At 41.3% G+C, this 25577-nt stretch overlaps 1 protein-coding gene across 1 annotated transcript in view; it reads left to right on the top strand.

Annotated features, from left to right (window-relative positions):
* Nucleotides 1–23583, top strand: part of LOC104268081 (coiled-coil domain-containing protein 148-like) — a gene marked incomplete at its 3' end in the record, with an annotated part of 33160 nt that extends 9577 nt beyond the window's left edge. The window contains exons 4-10 of the mRNA XM_009865654.1: nucleotides 344–426; nucleotides 574–737; nucleotides 999–1094; nucleotides 1174–1355; nucleotides 8164–8302; nucleotides 10459–10665; nucleotides 23443–23583. Of these exons, the coding sequence (XP_009863956.1) occupies nucleotides 344–426; nucleotides 574–737; nucleotides 999–1094; nucleotides 1174–1355; nucleotides 8164–8302; nucleotides 10459–10665; nucleotides 23443–23583 (1012 nt within the window). The remainder of the gene's footprint in view (nucleotides 1–343; nucleotides 427–573; nucleotides 738–998; nucleotides 1095–1173; nucleotides 1356–8163; nucleotides 8303–10458; nucleotides 10666–23442) is intronic.
* Nucleotides 23584–25577: the final 1994 nt, after the last annotated feature.

Here is a 25577-nt window from a genome sequence, read left to right as displayed (position 1 = left end):
TTGTAGGCGTATCGGAATTTCTGAGATACTTTTAATTCCCTCAGAACCTGTCCCTAGATGGGCATGTTGAGTTTGTGCTTATAACAGGGAACGTTGTCATTAGTCTTGTCTGTTAGCTTTCGTGTGGTACGCACAGCACATCACCAAGAGCAGTTTTTGCTCAGAGGAGCATGGCTTCTGTACCACCTTCATGTCCAAGGCCTGCACTTTGTACCTTTGTACCTTCCCAGGCTTAGAATCCCCCTTTTAATTTCATTATTAGAGCTCTTGAGGCTTATCATTCGTGCAAACTTAATGAATAAGAAATTAAAGCTTCTGTAAAACTTATGTTCATACCTTGCAGGCAAAAGGCAGAAGAAGAAATAAAGACCTTTCTTGATGAAGAAAGCCATAAACACAACTTTTTTTTTGATATGAGGGACTTGGGTAAGAATTGATTATTTATTATGGAGAAAATCTTGATTATTTGTTTGAGTTTTTAAATCTCTGTCTTGACAAGTTTAGATTTAGGAAGCACAGTGTTGTGTAGTATTTTGTGTGTTTGAGAAAGCTTTATGTTTCATTTGGATATAGAGCATAAATTATCAAAGGAGCGGGATACATACCAAAAAAGTACTGTGGTTCCTATCTGGCAACTGAAAGAGAATTTGAAATTCAGGCTGTCTGAGATGCAGGGGTACCTCTCAGAAGAAGCTTGTGTGAAATCAAAGATGAATCCAGTTGAGATGTTACAGCAGGTTGGTGTTTTAACTTTATTTTTATAGTCTATTATCATCATATTTTTAGCATTTTGAATTGTTTTTATGTAATATTTTGAAAATATTACTCAGATTCAGAATATCTAGTAACCTCTGCATTTCTTGTAGTGTAAAAATGCATCACTAAAATCTGTAAAAGCATAGCAGTGTAGAACTGGAAACCAGGCTCAGTTGCTCTAAATGAGAGCTTTCGTATTCTAAACAGATAAAGAAGTAACAGTAACATATTTCATGAAATAGATCAGATTTGTGAAGAAGCAACAGACGGCAATATTGGAATTCCTTGTCCGTCAAAGTCTGACTTTGGAAAGAGAACTTGAAGACTGCAAAACAAAAGTAAGCTTTTCCTTTCAAGTTTTTTTTGAGTGAAAACGCAATGGGGAACAGTTTGGTGAGTGGCATTTTTTCGTCACAGGCATTAGCGCATTCCTTTAAAGAGAAGACTGGACTTTTTCTTGACATTCCTTCAGCACTGCTGTCTTTGGAATGCCCCTACTCTGATTTGAAGATCTTAGTTATTGATGAATACCGGAAGCTCGCAAACGGATACTGGTCTAAGCTTCAAGAGATTGATCATCAGTTAGAAGTTTTATCTAGGTAATGACGTCTGTTTCTGCATTTCTTTCACCGGGTGAGCAGAAATGGCTATAATGTGTTCTGCAGTCCATAGATCCTGCAGGTGCCTTTACCACTGGAGTTGGTGACACGTTATGCAGAGCAGAGGGGAGTCGACGCACTGCCTGGCGCTCTGGGGTTAAACAGTCGGTAGCTGTTTGCACAGCTGAGAGAACTGAGGCAGTCCTTTCAAAAGCTCTGGTCTGAAATAATAAGTAAAATGTTTTGTGGATTAAAGAACCAGCAGTTTGGTGTGCATCAAATGTCCTCTTCACATGCTTTTTTATGAATAGAAATGATTCCATATGGTAATTATACTATCAAATTTATACCAGAAAACTGTGGTCTTTCTGAGAGAGAGCTAGAATGGATTTATCTACAAAGCAGATAAATATGTCCAATCACAAATTTTGGATCAGTGCAGTAATTCTCATCACAAAGAGATGTAAAAAATGTATGTAGCTCTGATTCAGAGTAACTGAAAGGATGAGAGGCTTTTCTGCAAGCAAAAAAGTTTGTTGGAAAGAACAGAAATAGTCATAATGATCTAGAAATGTAACATACGCATGTATGAATAGTATAAAGCTTAGCTTTTCTGCTGAGGCTAACTTGGGTCCAGGAGATATTGAGTTACAGATACTGGACCAGCATTGACTTCTTTTTGCCATCTACTGATAGTCCTCTGGCTTAGAATGACATCGGGCTTTGAAAAGACGGGAATTAGGAAGGCTGGTGGAATTGTTTGAAGCCTGGGCAGAGGAAACTGGGGAGAGCAGGACAGTCCCTAAGTTTCTTTGGTAAAACAATCACACACTGCTTGTAAATCTTCCTCTTTTTCTATATAACCCTACAGGGCAGCACTTAAATCTTCTGCCACTGCTGCTGGGTTAGTGTGGGGGTGCTGAAACAGGCTCAAGATGTTGGATCCCATAGAAAGTGAAGTTGTAAGCTACTTATCTTCTGTATGAATCATACAGATATTCTGTAGGTTCTTCTTTTGAAACCTGTATGTTATTGTGCTAACGTCCTAGCTATTCGAACGTGATACTTATTAAAAATTGTTCTGCTCTTTCTCATACTTAGAGCATTTAATAAGCAGCAAGTGGTAAATCTTAAGAGCATTTGCTGCTGTCTTTGATATTTTGTTACAGTTGCTCCTATAGAAGAAATTTTAACCTCTGTGAGAAAATCTGTGATGAACGCTGAATAATTAAGTGCGTACAAAATCTTTCTAGTGGTTTTAATTCGAATTATGTTAAAGTTTATGAACAACACAGTTTTGGTGGTAATTCACAAATTTCAATCCCTTGATCCATACAGCACATGTGCTACTGAGTAACAGACAAACATCAGTGTAGACAACAGAATCTGTGAAAAATCTGCCGTGATACTTCCGTTGATCGTATGCTGGGTTTGAATTTAGGTCTTGAGCTAGCTAATATTGCACTGGTAATTAAGTAACATCAAGACTTGTACATTTGTAAGGGAAGGAAATTCAACTGTAGGCATGAAAACGTATGCAGCTGTACTCTGAAGGAATTAAGTTAGGGTCTCTAGGTGAGAAAAAAGAAACAGATGTGGCTGGCAGAAGTGCTGGTGGTGGTGGCAGCAGCGTGCAGGTGAGACAGAGGGGCAGGTCGTGGGAGACAACTGACACCCCTGGGTCAACATGGGCCAGTATTTTTAGCTGGGAATGTATGAAATCCTAAATGGATCACCAGCAATTATCTTAGGCGTTTTATTTAAATCTACATCTTGGTCTTTTTTGTTTGCCTTCTGCTCTCTGGATCTGTAATATATTGCTCATTTATGTTTCTATGAATTTATCCACAGCAATGTTAAAGATGTGTTTTCAATTAAAGAAGCCAGACTTTGTTCTTGTAGAATTGCTTACTTCCAAGATCTGAGATATATAGAAGACAGAACACTCTCTGTCTCTTCTTACATTTATATTGGCTCATTTGCATGAAAATATTTTCTGAGTTTGCAAAGATAGAGCCTTGCAGTTGAAGTAGTCTATAATTCATCAAGCGCACTTTGATCCAACTGACACAGATAATACTGTCAAAAATTGAGTGACGGATTTTTGACTTTGGTATGTAACCAGTGTTCTGCTGATTAATATAGCCTTAACGAAGCCTTTGCAATTATTGTCATTCCTCTATACCCAAAGATACCAAACATTCTCCTGCAATGCATTGCTTTTTTTCTCTTTTTTGGAATTTGAGAAGTTGCTCGGTGGAACAGTGTGATTATATGGAAACTTGGCCACTTCATCTGAGGATTACCTCTCTGTCCTTCTCCCTCTCGCAGCATAGGCTTGAATGTACGGTGAAGAAACCTGAAGTTAATACTGGTCTTCTGCGGTTACACATCTCGTCGTTTAACCGCCACACTGCCTGGAACAGAAAATTTGCAAAATGTGCATAGAATTTCAAAGAAGAAAAATGAGATCATATCCTGATCTGCTATATTCGTTGTGTGCTTTTTAGTCCTACTGAAGTGCACATTACAGTGTTTATCGCTTTCGGAAACTGAAGAAGAATTTGGGGTTTTTTCAAGCGTAACATGGGATTATAATGTTTTATAATCTAAATTAATTTCTTTTGCTGCTGCTAAAACACATATCTTTGTGTATGGGAAATAGCCAAGTCCTGAGTTATCCCCCAAATTGTGGATTTGGACCTGGTGTGCATGTTATAGTGGATGAGTCTCTAAGCACTATTTTATTTTTGCCACGCTTTCCAAGGATGTCTGAATTATTTAAACAACTGAAGGATGAATGGAGTATTGCATATTCAGCACTGTATCCTCTGCAGCATCCTTTCAAATGAATGGGGTATTAGGACTAAGTCAAATAAATTTAGTTCCTCTTTTCAGGCCTCTTACCAGGATGCTTCTGGCACAACAATTGGCAATGACATAATTAATCGTGGGGGAGGTTAACGTCTCACTTGGTACTATTGTTGCAGCCCGCGTGCCTGCAGATTCAACACGGCAGCGGTGCCTCCAGTGTACATCGCTGCTGCAAGGGATATGTGGGGATTATAGGGCGGAGAGGGGAGCTTCCCTTCTGAGTTATTTGTATGCTTTAGAATGTGTAAAGCCAGGGATTAATGCTGGGTAAATCTGTTTCAAGGGAAGCAGCTGCCTCAGGGTTGTTGAATATAAGACAATTGCCGTGTTTCAGTTCTGAATCAAAATAAAGATTGTACTGTTTTCTACTAGAATGATACATACAGGAAGAGCAAGCACTGCATTTAAGATCTGGGTCATGCATTCAGCCTTGTAGAAGTTTGTCAGTATCTTGACACCAAAGAAGCCTGATATTATCTTAAATATTAATGTGCAATGTTCTGGCACTTTTCAAACTCATTTTAGATGAGATCTCCCTTTCTGAAATTTTACAACAGTTTAAGTGAGGTGACATCTTAAATTCTGTCAGGCAGGATATTTTGAAATTCTCCATGCACCTAATGGTTGCGAATGCACTGGGCTGGATCATGCTGCTTTTTTCTTTTTATTTTCTGGCTATTTGTCTGTGAACAGCTGACAGAATCTGAGCACAGCTGACAAACTTTGGCACAGCTGCCAAACCAAGGCATTGGCAGTCAGCTTGTCCCTGCTTACAATAACCTACTTGTAGCTCTAGCTAGAGCTTGATTGCTCCCCAGAATATCTTCCACAAACCTCCGTTTCTCCAGCTTGTTCCTGAGGAGCAGGAGGTTCGTTGTCAGCTGGCCCTCGGAGGGAACCCTGAGAGGGAGGTGAGCTCTGGGAGGCAGACACTGCTCGTGCCTCCACCCTTGTGCCCTGGGGGCAGAGGATTACTGATTTCTTTCTGAAATTACACGAGGTACTTCAAAATCCAACACACAAACTAGTAAATGCTCTCTTGGGGTGGCTGGTATTCCCTCTGCGTAAAGGCTAGCTGAGCTTTGTGGTAGTTCTAATAAACAAGTGAATAAAATCTTGAGTCTGGAAAGGCAAGAATGCTAGGAGTTACCTTAAGAAAAAACGCACTTTTGTAATCATTTAGTTCAGCGTCAGTAGGAGCAGTTGCAGTGCAAGAGATTTAAATCCTGGCAAAGAATATTTAATTTGTTCATTAAAGTTATTCTTCAGAAAGCCTATATCTCAGAATATCAAATTATGACACAGAGATTCTAAAATCATTAAATGAACTGATTTCATAGAAAAGCTCCCTCTAGAGAAAAGGGAGGAGTTGAAAATATTAATTTCTGAGGATCAGTTACAAGACATTTTTCGCAGAGGCAGTCCATGTTGCAGAAATAGCAGCTCCTTGCAGCGCAGGGCCTCTCGTGTGTGGAGCGCTGTGCCTGCTGCCCGAGGGTCACGAGATGTCACCGCAACCAGCTGAAGGGTTCCTTAGCCCCGCTTCACTTTCTGGGGTACTATTTCTTCTTTAGACTTAGCCAGTGGAAAAAAACTCATCTCAGGCATCTATATTCATGGTCTGTCATAGGAAATTTAGGCAATCACCTATAAAGAAACACTTTCATTGCTGTTCTGCTTCTGCTAATGGAATTGCACTTTTTATGTTGTCTCCAACAGTTGTTTGGTGGTTGTCGGTCACCGCAAATAGACTTTTTACAGGCACCAGATCTTTCCTGTACCCTGTGTCGACGCTACCTCTATTTCTTTTTGTGATGGCTGGGTTTAATAGCAAACAGCTGGGTCCTAGAAACAGTTTGTCAGATATTTCACACAGTTTGGAGGAAGAGAAAGGATTGCTCTGTCCCGTGATGTGGCACGGCTGCCTCTGGACAAGTTAGTCTTTTTCAAAGTAGATTTTCTATGTGTTGCTTTCATTTGGCTCCCTTGATAAATGGGTAAGCTACTCAAGCACTGCCCCAGAGGGTCAGCTAAGGGTTAGGGCTTCGTATTATTCTGCGAGAAAAACTTTTATGTCTGGAATCTCTCTGTGTTCAACACAAACATCGTTATTGATTTTGATGCATTAATGCCCATGATAAGGTTATTGAATTTTATTTTATATTTTTGTAGAATGAGATTTCTCCTTATTTGACCATCTTTGCTGTGATGCTGTCTGCATAAAAGACAAGAGTAACTTTTAACATTTAGCCAAAGAAAAACAAAATACAGAAAAAAAGTACTCAGAGCGCAAGAAACAACGTGTTCATTACTAAGAAACAGTAATTGTAATGTTTCCTCATATTTGGTTGTCGTTCAGTTGTCACTATTCTAACCTGGAAATAATGATTCTGTGCTGGAAATGTAACAAGCTAAGATTTTTTTGTTTTATTTTTTTTTCATGAAATTCAGAGGATGAAGAATGGAAGTGGGGAGGGAAAGACCTTTGATCACTAGCTGTCTCCAGTAAAGGTTAAATCCCTTTTAAGCCCATAAAGGTAAAAATAAAGCCCATTAGTCTGCCTGAAAAGTGTAAAATTAAATGCCTTTGGGTAGGTGAAGATAGTGAACCTCTGCCCAAATTTGTGGCAACTTCACAGCAAAGCATGCAACAGCAGGAAGTGCCCGTAGAGAGGAAAAAAGGTGAAATACCCGTCATGTTCCCTTACCTGACAGGATATTACTTTGAAAACACGTTGCTGAAATGTGGGATATTGTGTCTTCATGTTCTTGAAGTGAAGCTTTCCATTACTTAAAACTGACAGGCCTAGGGACGTTTTCTTGTTTCTTCCTTCAGTGTCCCAGAATATTGTACAATGACAATCTGTACCACTGTGGTTTTGCTGTGTAATGTTTTTAAAGAAAAGTTCTGTTAAACAGGATTGCTGAAATTTTTAATATTTGTGTTCAATGTCCTTCTTTAGAGATAATGCTAGATTGTATCATAAAATGTAGTTTAAGATTAGTCATATATGAGCATCTAAAAAAAAAAAAATCCTCTTTTTAAAATACCTGATATTTCTGCCTGCGTAAGGGCAAGGTTGTTCTAAAGTTTTTCTAAGTGCAGTGCTATTAAATACCACAAGACTGCTGCTGGCTCGGGTGGTCTGAGAGCTGCACACGGCTGGAGGCTGCAGGAATTAGGTGGGGGCTGGAGTCATATGATTGCCTTCTTTTCATTTCCCCTGGGCTTTCGGTCACTTTGGAAAACGGGTCACTGGGGTAGAGAGACCTTTTGCTCTGAGTCACTGTGGCTGCGGGTCCATTAATGCTGACTCTAAAAGCCTGACGTTAATCCCTTCAAGGCCGAGAGTTCAGGCTGAGGGTAAAATCTAATCTACTAAATCCAAACCTGCGGTACTCCGTTTCAGTTCTATGTTACCTCTTACTTCTCTAATTTTCTGGCTTACTTTAGTGCATACTGATTACTGCACCTCCTGTTTTAAAAAATTGGGAATCTCATGCCTTGTTGGTGAGTTAGGGCTGTCAGAAGTTTTTTAAGCTGGTTCCTCACTTAGCTACATACGAGTATTATCATTTTGGTTTTTTTTGATCATTTATTTAGTGCTCAGTGGCAGAGACACTGATCATCATCTTCCTTTTTGACATTGTATTGTCTGTGTGGCGTGACTGTTCATTAATGTCATATATTTGAGAAAAAACCAGGTTAGAAGAGGGATGATTCACTCAAATGACTGCACAATAGATGGTCACATTAGAAAAGCAGTATAGGTTTGCTTTATTTCCTTAAAGTAAATCTATATTTCTCAACTCTGATCCACATTCAGGATTGTGAGCCCACTGGAAGGCTGGGCCTGTAAAAATAAACTAGAGCCGATCTCCTCCTTTTCAAATGTTAAGTTTTCCTGGGGCCAATTGTTTTATGTTTCTGTAGGAACATTGAATGGAAGGAAGAAGATCAGTGGGTTTTTCAGGCTGTTATCAATCAGTATCCAAGTGATCTTCAGAGGAGGAGGACCTTGTACCTCGATGCACTGCAGAGATACCTTCCTCACAAATCTAGGCATGATCTGGTCAGTGCTTCTTTAAAGATTAGATCAACTGTATAAATTCATACATGGACCATGCGGTGAGCATCTGTATTAAAGAATGTTTATTAATTTATTTTAAAATCTCTTCATTATAAATTCTGTTCTGCACAGTGAAGAAAGGATGTCCCCATCTTCAAGCTGCCTGAACTTGGAAGTGTATCACTTCTTCAAAATGAGCACTGTGGAGATTTTATAGTTGCACGTACTCTTACAGCCAAATTCACAAAATTAATTTCTTAGCATTGCTTTTGCTGAACAGTTTTATAGTTATGTCATGCTATTCTGCTTCTCTTGGTATTTTTTGTTTTTATGAGGATGTATAGCATTGTTGCACTGTCTAGGAATAGTTATTTTAATTAGTCTGTGGCACTTATATATCAGGAAGAGTGGAAAGTTATCTCCTGCTCTCAGGGAGAGGCTATTTTTATAGGCGTAATGCCTTTCAAATTGATTGCTGATTCCTTTTACACTCCACAGTGAATAAGCATAGAGCAGCTAATAGAGAAACCCGTTTCAAGGCCAGAACACTTCAGGATGTCATAAGTAAAGCAGGAGTCTTTTTTTATCTCGGCATATATTTTTAGACCATCTACTTCCTTGTGTTTGAGGAGTGCCTAGTGCAAAGGAGTGACAGTGAAGTGGTACTCATAATTAGCGTAGTTTCACTGAAAATAAAGTTCTTATGAATTTCAGAACTTTCGCCTGTGAGTACTGGGCTAAATAATTAATTGCTTTGTACAATGTAGGTATATTTTAAGCATAGCCATTATTAATAGGTCTCCCAAATTCTTTGAAGGTTCATTTAAAATTTAAAGATAGTAATGCTGCATTAAACTGATATCTCTTAGCATGTATATTAGCATGGCAAATACAGAAATGTTAGAGCAGTGCTAAGAATATATTCTTAAACTGTTTATGTTACATTAGGATACTCAACTTAGGCCCTTCTGTGCCTTCCTCCTTCCGAAGAGGAAAGGCTGAGTGGACAAGCACCGAGAGCCTGATGCCGTAGCAGCTCACTGGAGAGCTCTCTTTTGAGAAGCTCAAGCTCTCCATCCCACTTCTGCCTTACAAGAACCTTAGCTTAGGGTGCTTGCGAGCTGAGCTTACCCAGGGGCTGGCTGCAGCCATGGCAAGTGAACTCCTCATGGATGCGGTGGCCTCTGTGCCTGTGGCCACAACGAAGCTCCAAAGGCGGCGGTGCCGCTTCACCTGCACCCAGCCGCGGGCTGGCAGCAGTACCTGTGAGCTGGGCACCAGGAGAGTCAGCGAGCCCAGCCCCTTCCAAAAGCCTGGAAATTAGCATCGGGAATGGGGCCTTCGGTACTTGTGCGCAGACAGCTGCCCCTAGAATCAGCTTCACCCCTGTCACTTGTGCGTTTGGGGATATGAGACAGGTCCAAGACTCAGCTGTGCAGCCTTAGCTGTTACTCTTTCTGTCAGAATCTCAAAGCTTGAATGTCCTTGGGAGCCTCACTGAATAAGGCCAAAGGAGGCGTGTTTAAGATTAAATCCTCACCATTTTTGTTAGGTGGTGACATTAGCGGTGGCAGGATGCTGCCTGGCAAACTAAAACAATCTGTTTCAAATTTCCTATTAGGAAAGAAAAAGTGAAGCTAATTCTCATGTGTACTGCATTTGTACAATGCCTTTAATTGGTGTTCTGTTTCTTTATAGATCAGAATTTGCTACAAAGAGCCTCATACTGCTCAAAGTGTTTTATCTTTGAAGATGCACTGAAAGGACCTACTTGCATTTTATGTCTTAGGGCAGGAAGGAACTGTTGCATTTAATTTATTCATATTGCAAAAGTGTGGTTCAGAAAAGCAGGAGTGTGGGCCACTAGGACACCGCAGTGCTGTGCCGTGCAGGTGGACAGAGAAAGGCTGGAGCGTAGCTGGCTCCTAATTTTCCCTTGGCTTTAGTCACTTTTGAAAACAGGTCACTGGGGTAGAGAGAAGGACCTTTTGGTCTGACTGAGACAAGTATGTGACAGAATACTTTTGGGCCCTAAATTGTGAATTCCATAGGAATATTGGTGACAAAATAGTTAAATCTATTGTGCTGAAGATTTGTGAAAGAATTATTTTATTAATGCATATTTTTTTAAACCTTTTTGAAATGTTTTACTTTTTTAGGTTGTTCATGAGAAAGCTTGGGAGTGCTACCACTTCCTTAGGAATCAGCGCAGAGTCTTGATGTTAAATTGGGCTCAAGCTCAAAAAGCCTTTTTACTGAAGGCAGTGGCGACTGCTGCTGAAGCTTCTGCTGCTCACGAGACAGAAGTAGCATTGGCTGATTCCAGACAAAAGCAACAGGAGATCTGTGCTGATTTGAAAGCAAAGGTAGGTTCAGATATAAATCTACCATAGGCAAATCTGGGGTTTAGTGCTAAATTCAGAGTGAAGCTGTGTTTAAGTGAAGAAAAACTGACTGGAGCTAGTTGTCATAATCCTGTTTTTACTGACTTGATTGAATTGTTTTGCGCAGTTAGGGGGAAAGAAGCTAACTATAATCCATTGGCAGAGATCAATATGTGAAGCTGGACCAGCAAGTGGTTTTGAAGATGCTCTGTTTCATTACCAAGAAGGGTGCTTTTTAATGTTTCCACCCACTTTTGAACTTACTTTGCCTTTTTGAGTAAGATTTTGATTACCTAGCACACTTTAGGCCTTACTATGAGTTTCATACTTTGTGTATAATCTCTGTATGAACTGTGATCACATTTCTGTTGATGGATTTTGAGCACCATTGAAGTATTTGATCTGTGTTTCAATATTGGAAGAACAAGATTTGTTCAGGTTTGTGCAGTTCACAGTAAGCAAACTGCAGGAGTGAAGGTCTGGCAACGTATTCCTTGTGTTCTTTGTGACTTTGGCAAATTACAAAATATTTGTGTATTTCTGTTTCTTCCTCAGCGAAGTGGGATTAATAGCTGTACTGTCTGAGGCTTGGCTCAGAGTTGTTTTGAACATCGGAGTCCTCAGAAGTGGAAGCGAAATGTTCCATTCATCATCACTACCACTAGTATTTTAGATTAATGCTAGTTTGTTTTCAGAGAAATAATGAATATATGTCTTCCCTTCTGTTTATTTTTAAGGATGCTCTCAAAGACCAAAAAAAATGGATCCCATAACTTGTTTGTCCTTGTTATGGAGGTTCACAATATTCTGAAAGGTGATTTACTGTGTTAAGAGGTGAAAATGATAAAAATACCTGTTGGCTGTGGGTTTTGCAAAATAATAAAATACTGTGGGAGGAGCCTAGACACAAGAGGAAAGTGTTGCGATGTTGATGCCTAAGGCATTTGTAAGGAGAATCACATTTCTGGGCATGAAAGACATGTTAAGATTTGTTTAAACTACTCTCTGATTTTCCAGTTGCACAGAAATTAATGTCAGAGAGCACGCACCGCATATTATTCTCGCTTTACCAACACTGTCTCTGTTGAGCCCTTGCTTTTGAATACTAAAAACTTGATTTCAGTTTTTAACAGGTAGAAAACCACAGTGGAACCTGTACTGCGATTAAGATCTTTGATGTTGCTGGTTCACTGTCGTAACCACACAAACCCTCTTTTGTCTCCTGTCACTGGAAGGTGGGAGTCTGGAGGTGTTGGGGTTAGGAGCTGCGTGGGCCTGGCGGAGGGGGGAGCACCGCCATGCACTCCTGTGCCAGGCTGCCCAGCAGCCGAGGCGAGCTAAGGACTGATTCTCGGGAGCTGGTGGGGGTTCGTTTTTTGTTCTTTTTTCAGCTTGGCCTCCCTTTCTGGAATTGCTGTGTGTCTCGTATCTGCACCAGTAGAGGCCGAAGGGCCACTTATTGTGAATTTATGAGTCAGTCTTTTTTAATTTTTTTTTCCTTTTGTTCCCCACAAGAAGTAACAGTGTTATCTTCACGTAGCTTAAGGCTCTCACTGATGCATTGAAGGTTGTCTGAAAGTTTTCTGGATGCTGACCTCCCGTTTCCAGTAATCTGTTTGAAACTTAAACCTCTTAGGCCTACAGTTTTCAAGGGATGCTTTCAAAGGTGGCTTTGTTAAAATGCTGAACGTTTGAACAAAAACAATTCACGTTTCCCAGAAAAGAGGAATGGAAAAGGTACAGGTTTTTTTTCATTAAAGAGGGCTATCATTCTGACCTTCTTTTGATCAGCTCTACAGCCGAAAGGGCTAGAGGACAGAAGCTGGAACTGGACAAGGAGCTAGCTGTTTTTCAGAGAAATTATTCTGAATGTATCCATGGGTTTTGTTTGGATTCAGTGGGTATATACATCTGAAAACCCATACCTTACTCAGTTATAGTTTGTTTTACAGTCATGTCTTTCTACACTTTGCAAGTGTGCAACTACAGAACGCCGGCTGCCAGCAGGCACTTCCCGCAGTGTAACTCTCATTCTAGTGTGCTCATTTACACTGAAAACCCTCCTGATGAAGATCCGTAAGATGGAATAAAAAGTGAATCTGTCTCTAAGGAAATGAGGGTAGAGCTGGAAATCAGGGATTAGGGCATTTCTCCCAATTTTCTTCTTTTGGCTGGTATTTGACTTATTTTTTTATGCATTTCATAAGTTTAGTGTAAGGAAAATGTAGTTGCTGTAATGATTTAGCTGTGTAGTGAACTCTAGGTATGCTTATGAAGAGTTCATACTCTGAATGTGAGATACAGGTCTCCTTTACACCAGCAGGTTTCAGAGAAAATCTTGGCATTTATAAACCTATTTGCATCAGCTGTAAAATGAAGTTATGACACACAGACACAAAGATGTGTAAGCAGTTCTAGAAATGCAAAAAATCATCACATGCGTTTTGCAGACAGAATATGCAGTAATACCTTAAAATCAAAATGGATTGTTTAAGCGGCTGTTAATGACAGAGTGGGAGAAGACTAGACTCTGAACGTGCTACCTTTCATTTACCTTCCAGTCAGCAAACCATTTAGGCTGGCTTACTTATTTGTTTGAAGGGGATATCTTTGTGTAAATGTCTATGCTGATTTGAGTTTGTGGGATTTCTCAAAAAAGTTCTCTGTGTGTCAAAATCAGTCCGTTCCTAATTGTAGTACACGTTGAGCCATGCAAAAGAGAAAGAAAATACTCATATGTGACAGACTCTGCTTTTTTTATTTATTGCAATAACCACAGGATATTACCTAACTTCTACATAGTTCTTTTCATCTGTCAATAGTAAACAGACTAAAGAATACATTATTTAAAGCTGTTTTAAATGCACTGGAAGCAACTATGCCATCAGTGAGACTCTAGGCCTTGTGATTGACAGGAGGTGATAACAACTAAAAAGTAAAGCAGCAGAGAAGTTAAATCACTTTGAGAAGGGCACTCAAGGGAAGACCTACAATAGTAGACAAAAGGACAGTTAAATCTTCTGAGTGTGGTCTGTAGGGTGAGCTTTTACTTCCTTAGCACAAAGCTATGTGCCTGCCTTTCTTTAAATCTTTTCTCTTGCTCTTTTTGTGTTCCAGGATTAATCCCCATTCCAATGCTAAAATCCCTTGAAACGCATTGTGAATTTTTGGAGAGCAAGTCTTGCATTCCTTATACTGGCAGAAACTAAGATAAATTAATTTCAAAAGAAAAAGACTTAGGTTAAATTAACTGGGATGTTGCAAATCATAGGAGACACGTTGCAGATTGCCCTCCTTCTACCTTCCCGTAAAGTGAGAGGAAAGGACGTGTCAGTAAATGTGGGGGAAAAAGTTGTGTGTCCTTATTCGGCATGTAGCCAAGTCACTGATTTGAGTGATCTGGTTGCTATGGGAAATCATCACTGAAATATTACAACTGAATGTAAAAAGAAAAAAAAAAGTCTTGATAGTTTATCAACTCTAGTACTTTGATAATCCGATCGTTTTGCCGGAAAGTTTTTTAAAAATTAAACATTTAAATAGTGGGGTATTTAAAAAAAGAGTTTTCTTTTCCAGAAGCATGGGCTGTTTACCAGTGAGGTGAACAATCCATCTCACCCTAAAACTTCAGCCAGTCAGAGGAGCACAGAGTGCCTCAGCCTGGGACATGTCTTGCTCATTTACATGGCTGCTGCCTTTATCAAAGCAGGTAGGATCCTAAGTGTGTTGGAGACACACTTGTCTGCCAAATTGAGTTGAAATTGTCCAGTGACCCCCAGAATTACTTGAGGATGGATAGCTGGACAGGCAGGCAGCTCATGCCAGCCTTGTTTTCTTAGGAGGATTGTCTTCGTTCTTCAGCTAAGGAAGCAGTGCCTCAGGCAAGCAAAATAATTTGCATCAAAATTTTGCAAAAGTAGTAAAGGATCAAAGGAGCTCCTCGATATGACTGCTGAAGGAACAAGAAGAGATATTACCACATACAAAAGGATAGCAAATTTAGCTTAATAGTAAGTAGAAATGCGGTTTACTTAAGGTTATATGTGTGTGAATATTAGAGCCTACATAATATTTAACCATATTAATAAAATGTTGGCACTCCTGTTGTCAAGAGCAGAAGGATATTCAGAGTAATGCTGCCTGAGAAGAGAGAGGGATGACAAGGGCAAACTGTGAAAAATGAACTGTTCACACACCGTCTTGAGTGCAGATGTTGTGAGGTGCTTTCAGCCCTCAGGAACTAAAAGCGCTCCTGTAAGGGATCACTGGTTTTAGAGGTCCCAGTTCTGTTAATGATCAAAACAGTTACCTTTAATTACTTTCTAATTTTTCACATTACAGTTTTGCTCTTCTCTGCTGTTTCTTGCAGACCTTTTAGAGGTAGCTTGTGGAGTACAAGCTGCTCAGGAGTACCAGTCAGAAACCTGCTAGGGATGTGAACTTACTTTTTTTTTTTTTCCTGATCACAGCCAGAATGAGATTATCTTCTGGGATTAACAAACAAATTTGCAAGTATATTATTTCTTAATTATCCCTTTGCCTAATTCTCCCATACTGGACTTCTCTTAGGTCTTGTGTGAGTTGGGGGCAGAATGCTGTTACTTGGACTGTCTGCTGGTTTGTCATTAAATCCCGTGGAATCTGGACGTGATTCCAGGTGCTGTTTGAGGTTTTCAGGGTGGAAGGATGTCGTAAGTAACTTCACGTATTAGCTGTGTCCTCTCAGGAGGTGCTGCACTCCATGTAAAAGTAATACCAACGAGTGTTTTGTGTGATGTTAGAGCTACATCTCCTCCTCCAGGACAGTGAGTATCTGGGCAGCTCCAGTGTTTGCCGTCCTGTTACCTCCGCTGTAGGGCGGCTCCTGGGTGCTGTAGTTAGGGTGAGGTGTTAGCATGGATTTTGCATGCTTAGTGTTTGTCGTGAAGCTAAAGGCCAGCAGAATCCCGAGCCCTGTGCCTCAGAGCCCCAGCAGCGGGCTGGTCGCTCGGCGTGCTGCCTCACCTGATGTCAGGGGACGGCGGCTCGTCCTGCAGCTCTGGGCTGCTGCCACCAGCACATCAACCAAACCACAGGAGCTGCCGTGATTCCTGCTAAATATCTCTACTGGATCATGATATTTAATGTGGAGTCCCACTTGTAAACCTGAACTTCCTTCCACAGTGAGCTAGTAATTGACACATTTGGTGTTTGGGACATTCCCATCAGCTCCGAAGGTTACTGACACACAGCAACAGGAAAACAATAGGTATGATACTTATAAAAAAGGACTTCCTCGGACTTGCTCAATCTAAAAAATGATGGCTTTTTCACATTATTTTGGCAAACTCCCCCCTGCCCCGTAATATTTTAGACTCCAGGGAGCTGTTCTGAATATACATTTTAATTTTTTCCATTTATAAGCTCTAGTATTTGCACCCTGAGGCACCCGTCTCATTATCTTTCTATTTAGGAATATAGGCATACACTTTCTATTCTTACTTTATTTCCAGGAGTAACACTGTTAATATTTTATATTTCAATGTGTGATGGATCTGATTAGTGCAATATGTGTGTTTTTTTTTAATTTCAGGTGACACGATTACGCATCAGCAGCAGGTCTACTGTACATTCCAGTTTCCCTGGAGATGTCAGCTTTGCCGGGGCGAAATTTGCCGTGACTTCCAAAGTCTTGGCAAACAAGTCGTTAACTGGAAATCTTGAAATCCACGAGCGGCCCAGTGGCTGCACAAGCGCAGTTCTGCTCGCCCGTCCCTGTGCTGCGCGTTCAGCATGGCTGAGAGCTCTTGCAGCTGCTGCACATTGGCACGTGTCACCAGGAGGCCCAGTGTTGCCTAAATTTCACACTTCCCATGCGTACCCAAACCCTCTATAAAAAGCATGTCCAGCCCTTGTGTGTTCTGTGAGTGTGGCGGCTGCTGTGCACGTTCTGCGGAGGCTCAGGGTTGTCTGAGAGAAGCTGTGGCGATTCTGTCCTGGAGACACAAATGTTTCACAACGTGTTTGTTTCCTCCTCTCTAGTCCCTAGCAGAAAGTCTTACAAGTTTGAGTAGTCGAAGTAGGATTTCTAATGAGAAGTTCTGGGTGAATGCAAGTAGTTTCGAAAATGTGTATTTATTTTGGTTTTTTTTGTTGGTATTTTTTTATGTAATGTACTACTTCTCAGTAGTCATTGAATAGACATTTTTGTATAATTAGTGGCTTAAAAAGAATTGTTTTAGTTGTATAACACAGAATTTTATTGTCCTGTTCCATTTTTAAAACATTTAAGCCTAAGGGCTTAAATCCCATTAACCCAAGTGGACTTTATGTGCTTAACTTCTATGAACCGTAATAGAAATTACCTGGGTGAATCCTTATTCTTCTGTGGGAGACTAGGTCTTTAATTTTTTATTGTCCTCTACATTTCCTTCCCCCTTTTCTTAAAAATCTTTCCTTCTTTTTCCACCTTAGCGGGGAAGGGAGTTGCTCAGGCAAGAGACATGTATCATTGTGCACTACTTTTATCTGAAGTATTAATGACTAAGCTATATTGCAAGTGAAGAGGCTGCGCTGCTGGTAATGAAAGTCACTTTTTAATGAGTTTTCCATGTTAATCTTCTAGTGGTCTCAGTTTGACTGCGCTCCTTGACCAATTCTATAGTAGATAAAAAGTAATGACCTTCTCTTGTGTGGGGCAATAAGAAGTTTGCCAAATTTATTAAATCATCTTCATTGATTGGATGATGTGTCCATTAGGAACTGAACCGAGAAGAATATCCTTACTGAAGACCTGACGTTGCAATCCTGTAATTCCATTAGCCCATAACTTTTTATCCCTTACCTTTTGCATCTGTTTTCCTTAATTCTGTTTTTCTGGACCCACTAGAAATGTGTAGCTCTGAAATGGTGTTTGCTCTGTAAACGGAATGCCTTGGGTCACCAACCTTTTCTGAGGCTGCACCTCTTACCTTGAAAAAAATGAAGGAAAAATGTCATGGTTGACGTGGTTTGAATCCAAACTTGCAATTTTGTTTCTCCTCTGTGCCTTGTGGCTTCCACCTGGCAAAATGAAGAGGTATCTCTGACTTAGCATAAATGGGATAACTCTCAGTTCCATATTCAGCAAGAAACAGGGCAACAAAGCTGGGCAGAGAAGGTGCTGATGACACACTGAGGTTAGGAAGGAGGATAAGAAAGGAGAGGAGCTAGCACTGGCAATAGAAGTAGATCAGTCTGGTTACCTGACCTGTGGACACTTCTTGCAGTGCTTTTGGACTCTGTCGACTGAAGTTTCCTCCTCCTTTTGAGGTCTGTATGAGCATGGTGTCGGTAGCTGCAGGAAAACCTTAGCTGCCCTAGAACACCCCTGTGGACTGGGAGCAGACACAGGTTCCCATGCGATTTGGCGCTTACCTTTTCCAGAGCTGATTTTGTGGTTCTGAATGACCACTTGGGTACCTGGACAAGCCAAAAAGCTGCTGAGCTTGTTCTGTGTTCTCAGGAGCACCTTCAGTAGCCTCATGTGGAGCTTTGCCACACAACACAACTTACACCAGTATTTGGCACAGTAACGCACAGTAACGCTACCCTGGGGCAGCGTGTGCCATCCCGGTGGTGAAACATGACATAGCACTGCGTGGCCATTGCTTGTCGGGATTTCCTGCCCCTTGCAAAGCGACCGGTGAGAGCTGCAGGACAAATGCATGTAGATGTGTTCTCTAGATTCTTTGGTTTATGCTTAGGGTTTATTTTTTGCATTGAATTCCCTTAAATAGTATTTGCATTGCTAGTCATCTTGTAATCACATTTCACGACTTCTGCCCGTGCAGCCCTGATTGCTGCAGCTGCTCTTGCTTTCAGGTGCATGGTGACGCCACCACGAAAATGCTGGTTCTTTCACCAGTTCTGGAAGTTCTGTTGCATGTTTCCCCAACTTAGTCGTTCAAATTTTGTGGTAGTTCTTTTGCTATGTAGTGTCTTCATGTGCAAAGTTACTTTTCTTGAAGAGACCCTCTACATTTTTTATTTACCCCCAGCCATTCTTAGAATCAGTTGTAGCAGTCTGAAGAGGAAGAAAAACCTGCAAACCATAATAAAAATAAGGGAAGGTGAGCAGAAATGTTTCAGAGATTAATAAAGCTGTGGGAGATTCTGAAAGTGTATTGGGATTGGGTCACCTTCTAAGGATGGAAGTGAATTAGAGAATCAGGGTGAGGATATTGGAGGATTTTCTTGTTGTGCCTTTAATTTTGACAAACAGTAGTGACTTTCACACGATTATTGGAAATTCTTGCTTGGAGTTTGAATTCTAGCAGCTGTTTGTATCTGTGTAGCACAGTGTTGCCCGTGAGAATCCTTTCTGGAGGTCTGTGTAGCTTTTGGGTGACACTCTTCCTCCTGGCTGTTTAATGCCCTTTCAGTCTGGAGCACATTTTTACCTCCCGATTTCAAGGGCTGGGTTTACTCCCCACACAACCTTTGCCGTGCAGGCGCTCACCACGCCCGCTGGCTGTCCCGGGGTCCTGGGCCCCGGCTCTGGAGGGAGCTTGGTGCCAGCTCCCTCGTGTCACCTCAGGCAGCTTCAAGAAGTGTTTCTAATTCAAGTCAGCGTTGCTTAAAGAGAAAACCTTACATGGTGCTGTGCTACACTGTAATCATTTATTGGGAATTCCCAAGGAAAGTCTCTCAAAAGTGGTGTTGTCTTTAAAAGAGATGTATCTACAGCATTAAATACACAGTAAATACATTGCTACTATTCAGATGTTAGCGTGAGAGGACTAATGTATTACTTTAATTAGTTCGTAGTGTACTTTACAATGTTGTAATATGCAATATTGAAATAATGAACTGAAAATAGGTACGTCTGCATTCTGTTCAGCGCAGCAATTTAATAATTCACTTGGCAAAAGCTCCTCTAATAATACATGAACTGCGAAAAGTACTTGAAATGCCGGTTGTAATTAAAAACTTTCAGAACTTAATGTTGGCAATGCTTATACTGTCAGAATGTAAGCTGCTTTGTGGAATAGGCAATAGGGGATCCAGTTTCCAGTGTATTTTCAATATTAGTTTAACTACCAGGATTTTTTTTCATATTTAAACACCGCATTTGCTGTTGACACAGTAAATTCTACCCTTCTGATTTTGCACTCGCAGGAATGAAAGAATGCAATCAGAAAGATGTTAATTTTTTTGTTCATTCTCTGGTCCCAGATTACTGCCTTAGTAAATCAGAATTATCTTTCAGAATTATTTTTTTTTGTTCTTCAGATCTGCACAATAGCACCTCTGGAGGAAAAACCTGATGAACACAGTGGGTTTTCCTGAAAAGTTTAAGTGGTGGGATGTCTGGAAATTCAGCATCAGGTGGTCACTTTTAAACAGCAAAATATTAAAAGCGTAGAGATGCATGCACAGAGATTCCTCACCCATTCCAGGCTTACAAAATGAAACGTTGCAGTTTGAATCAGCTGTTTAATTCCTAGTTTTTGGTATTTCTTACATAATAAACCACTATAATTTAGCTCAGCTCTGTTAAGGACGTTTTATGCGATGTGACTTTAACTCTTCGTGTGGAGAAGACATGGCATAATGCCAGCCTACTGATTCACATTCTATAAATATTTTGCAAACAGTGCTTTTCAGGGTTTTACCAATCTTTCCTTTTTTGTTGCAATTCTGAATAATTTTTGAAAGGAAACAACTCCTTTTGTCTTGATGAAAAGGCACGCATTAGATAAATGTGGGAGGGGCAGGGGTAGCGTAAACTAACTTCGCGTGCTGCCTGCAGAAAAGACTACGTGGGGTTTTTGGAAAAGTAATACCAGGAAATGTCCATTCCGTCTGTCGTTCTTACTGCTTGTTTTCTGGATTGGTAAGGGGCTCATGCAGTGAGGAAAGCTTACTAGATAAGAATGGCAGGCAGATTTTCCCCCCTGAGTAAATGGGTGCTGAGCAGTGGGGCAGAGCAGCCAGCGCTGTGGCGGGTGGTGGAGATGGGCTCTGGGTTGCTGGCGTGCCACCTTGCACCGGGGAACCTCGCTGCATGATTCGTGTTTTGCCGGCTGAGTGAAGTTACGTATCTGATGCTTGGCCATGCTCGCTCGTTCGTATGAAGCTGGCTGAAAATCTAGCCTGTGCCCCACCCAGCGTTGATTTCTGGCGTGAATCGCAAGGCTTTCCCAGGAGAGCCATGTGAAGGTAGCCAGGGAGGGTGACGGCGTGCTGACCTGCCAGTCCAAGGGAACATGGGGTTTTGCAGTGATTTTAGACTAGATCAGCATCTGTACCCACGTACTGCTCTGTCGTTTGCTTTGCTTCAACCAGCTGTCACCCTGACCGGCTCTCTGCTGGGCCAGTGCTCTTCTCAGCATCCATTGCCAGCCCATGGCTCCCTGGCGCGTGGGCTCACTGCGGCTTTTACTGAGACCCATCTTGTGGACTCGCCGTGCTAACTAATGACTGCGATCAAACAACTGAAGAAGATCCCTGGTTAATAGGTAAATTAATAGCTAGAGGAGACCGACCAGTAAAGGACCGAGAGCATTCTCAGAGCTGGAGGAAGCTGAAGCTGCAGCATGTCATCAACCCACCTATATTGGCATACATTTCGTTACTGAGGAGAGGTTGAAAGGAGTGTTAAGCAGGATGTAGAAAAATACAGGCTTAAAAAAAAGTGATTTTGTTTGTTAGATAGTTTGACTGTTACCTCATTTCGGTTCAGAAAAGCTCAGTGAAGCTTTTACAGAAGTTTAAAGTTCCATCAGGTGCTTCTGCAGTTTATTCTATCTCGAATTTGAGCAGACTTTCAGCAGATTTCATTATTTTTTGTTTTTTGTTAGATTTTAAAGCTTCATGTAAATGTCTTTGCTTCAATCTCATTCAAAAGTGAGGTAGAAATGATTGCATGTTCTTCCACAGTCATTTTCAAAACATTCCTTTTTATTACTGTAGTAAGTGAAGGGTAACTGAAACAACTTAGTATTTTATTTTAGATTCTTAAACTGCTAAAATGCATGAGCAGAGTGATGTCAAATATGCTAAGTAAAAACTTCTAATTAGACAACAGCCCCGTGTTACATGTTTCATGATGTTGGGGGAGGTTTCGTTCAGATATTACAGCCAAGCTCCAGTAAACAGGGAATTATTCCCTCTAGAAGACTCTCAGCTGCTCATGTGGTCGCCTTGCGTATTCCTTCTTCTATTGTTATTATTGTTCCGTATTTCTGGTTAGATGGATATTTTGAAATTATAGTTGGCTTGAAGAACTGTCAAACTCAGTAGTTATTATTAAAGCATGAAAACACACCAGTTAATGCTTATGCTTGGGTGTGGTAGCAAACTGCATTGAACTTTTAAAAATAAACTCAGCTTGCAGGAGACAAAATTGTTGCTTGCACACATGGTGCTTACTGCAGGCAGAGTATTTCTTTAAATCTTTTAATAAAGAGAGTTTAATTTTACAACCACTGTAAAATGTGATGTTATTTTCACGTTATTACTTTGCCTGCACCGCACCAAGAGTCACAGCAGTGTTTGGTCTGTCGGGACACTTTGCAAAGAGCAAAACAGAGTTGTTGTTTAAGCAAAGAAGTGGCCCAAACCAGACATCGCTCAGAGATGCAGCTCACGGAGAAATTCAGACCGTGGGGAGTGCTGGATTTCTGAACAAAAATCTTTCACGAGCACAGAGCAGAATTAATAGAGACTGTGCACACAGCTAGTGAAATGCCGTAAAGGGGGAGAACAATGTGAGGGTTTTAATGTCTTAGTGTTAAAGTACTTACTGTAGAATAGAAAAGCAGATGAAAACTGGCAGAAATGCTTGTTTCTTTGAGAAATAGAGTTCTGTTGGCACTTGGCAAATCCGTCGCCAAAAGAGCTGGCAAGTCAAAAAAGAGGAGACATCGTTAATCCTGTCGCAGCCAGCATGAAGCCGCTGGGCATAGAGCTGCTCTTGGTACCGCAGGCGAGCGGGAATCTGCACCAACCAAGCGCGGTGCTCAGGAACACGGGAAGGAAGTCACAGCCTGTTACCCGTTATGGAGGACGTCTTGTCTTGTTTAACCAGTACGGAGCGCCAGGAATGTGTCAGGGATGGATTTTTGGTGTGTTGAGCAAAGCAATCTGTGCTGTCCCACAGCAGTCCCTGTCACGAGGGGTGCGGTGACCTGGCCCCTGCCCGGCTCTGGCTGAGCTGCTGCTGCTGCTGCCGAGGGCTCTGCCCAGCAAGAGCAGGCTGTCGGCTGGGTGACACCATCAGGGGCACCAGCCAGAGGCCCTGCAGAGGAGGCAGGAATCCTGGGCTGGTTTTGCACGGTTTGAAAGCTGACAAAAAGTGAAGAAGTCCATTGATATCCAGAGTTCTGGTGGGAAGCAAAGTGCTGCTACAGAAACACCTGAATTGAAGGATGTGAGCGGGTTTGGGTCTGTTAGCGCTGCTCTCCATTCCCATGTAGGGTCGTTAAGAAACGTACACGTTACTGAAAGCCTGAGTGCCGGAGGGGAATTTAAGATCGAATGTTACTGAGCTAGTTTTGGCCATTTTCCCTAAAATCTCTCCATGTGTGATTCTACTGCGTGTTATGCCAGTCAGCTGCAGATTGCAGGATAACATGTGGAAGCGTGGTGCTTACTTAATAGTTACATATTGTTGATAAGATGATAAATCTTAATTTATAAATGAATTGCATGGATTTTCTTCCCAGTCTCAGTCTGGCAGTGTCACAGTATTACACAAGTCTGCTGCAGGACTGTCTTTTCAACCATTTCTTCCAGGTTCTACAGTGGAAAGCCCAGCAGGAAGAGGCTGCTAGACTAGAAGCTGCTATAGCTGCCAGAAGAAAAGAAAAGGAAGATGAGAAAGAAAGGCTGCAGAAGGAGAAAGAAATCATTCGTAGAGCTCAGGACAAAGAGAAAGTATGAGAAACTTTTATACATTTTTGCATATGTGTTAATGTGAAACACATCGATTGCCTTTAAAATCTTTAAGGGATCTCACTACCTTGTATCCCTGTCAAGTGGTAAGTGTTAGGATAGAGATGAGCAAATGATTACTTGACTCTTGATACTGTCTGTTTTGGCTTTAAAGCTACCTGCTCTTACACACCAGTTGTGTTATTTCATCGTGTTTCTTAAAGAAAAAGAAGAAACAACCACACACCAATAAGTGTATGTGACTATGTCCGTGTCACACGCAGTCAGCATAGAGGTACGGCTGGATTTCTGACTGTCAGAGTTGTGCTTTTTAGCAACGTGGCAAAGACTATGAAAGCTTCTAGCGCTGCAGTTAAGTGTGCTGCAATGCAGCAAATGAGCCTCACAGGAGACTGTGTGCGAGGCAGTGCGCTGCGCCGTGCGGCACCGGGACCCGAGCCTTGGGCCCAGGGCACAGCAGGGCCGTTAACCACTTTTGGGGGGGCACGAACCTGAGTTACCTTATTCTGAGTAGTGCGGTGGTGACTGCTGGGGAAATGGCTTTGAAGTATAAGCCTAAACTTCAACTGAATAGAAAATCAGAGATCCACTGTAGTGACTGTAATGCTTTTAGAAAATCAGGCTGTGCCACATATCCATTTGTGTTGACCTTTTTATTTAAATGATATGGCAAAAATCCAGGAGGCTGTTTTATTAGAACTTTACCTCTTTTTCTGATTGTGTTTTACACTGAAATCTGGTGTGCTTGGAGTCCAGCTCACCTGTGGTGTACTTGTTAAGACTGCATAATTATTTGGAAAAAAAAGAAGTTGGGGAACATCATAGATTCTTATTGCTTTGTCTTTCGGATGCTGATGAGTCAACAGTCTCTTTTACAGGACCATTTGTGCTGATGTGGTTGCAAGAAGGGGCACTAAAAGCTGTGCTCCTGTAACATTCCAGTTAGAAGCAGGGTTAAGAAAAACAGACTAAACTCTTCCAGACAGAGTATTTTCGTGATGGGTATGAAGGCTTTACTTAGTGAGAGCAGCATGTGTCATGCTACGAAAAGTGTGTGCAAAAGAAAGAAAACAAAATTTCTATATACGTTATCATGTTTTCTCTTTAGGTTTTGTCCTCTTTATTTCTGCCATGATTCTGTGTAACACGTCTCACTGGTAGCAAACGGTCACTGGTGTGACTGCAGCAGTGCCAGTTAGACACCCCAGGCCAGGATGGATTCTTACTCCTGCAGAGGCGGGTGGAACTGGCTGCCTTGGCAGAACAATGAAAGCAGCCCTTCACTGCTTGGAATTTCCCCATCTATTTTTATAGCACTCAAATATCTTTTCCTTGCTTGGTGCACAGAAATACGTCATCATGCAATGTCAAACGGGTCAGGAGCAGAACCTCTTGTGGCTTATTGTATTCCTGGTGTTAGTTTGTGTAACTGTTGAATTTGGTTACAAATACTAGCAATTCTGTGAAGAAGCGCTTGACTGCATGTGCCACCTGGAGCAAAGAAGCTGGAGCTGCTGAAGGCTCCTTATCTCCACACAGACTGTTAACTCCTCATTACTTCTCATTGCTGCAAGTCCCCAGAGCCACCGCTTGAAAAGCTGCCGAATTTCAAATTGATTTAATTTTATGTGTGAGCTTGTTCTTGTTGGTCATGACTGCACTTGTATCCAGTTTCTTCTCTAGCTGAAGAAGTCTCTACTTATGTTGGTCACCTGGTTTTGTTCATCTGCAATTTAGCTTAAAGATGAAGTATACAGTCTTTGAAGAGCACAGTCTTTCTCTTAAACTATACTAAGTCATGTAATTAGCAAAATTGTAACTAATTGTCCAAAAGTTAACTTCAAGAGATGTTTCTCATTCCTTCAAAATAAGCAGAATATTCTCACTTTTCATAGAAATGAAGTCCATGGGACCCGATGGGATACACCAATGGGTACTGAGGGAGCTGGTGGATGAGGTTGCTAAACCCCTCTCTA

Source organism: Apaloderma vittatum, unplaced genomic scaffold (genome assembly GCF_000703405.1).
Source record: "Apaloderma vittatum isolate BGI_N311 unplaced genomic scaffold, ASM70340v1 scaffold44572, whole genome shotgun sequence".
NCBI lineage: Eukaryota > Metazoa > Chordata > Aves > Trogoniformes > Trogonidae > Apaloderma > Apaloderma vittatum.
The sequence above is the reverse complement of the archived record's forward strand: the minus strand, read 5'-3'. Positions and strand labels throughout refer to the sequence as shown.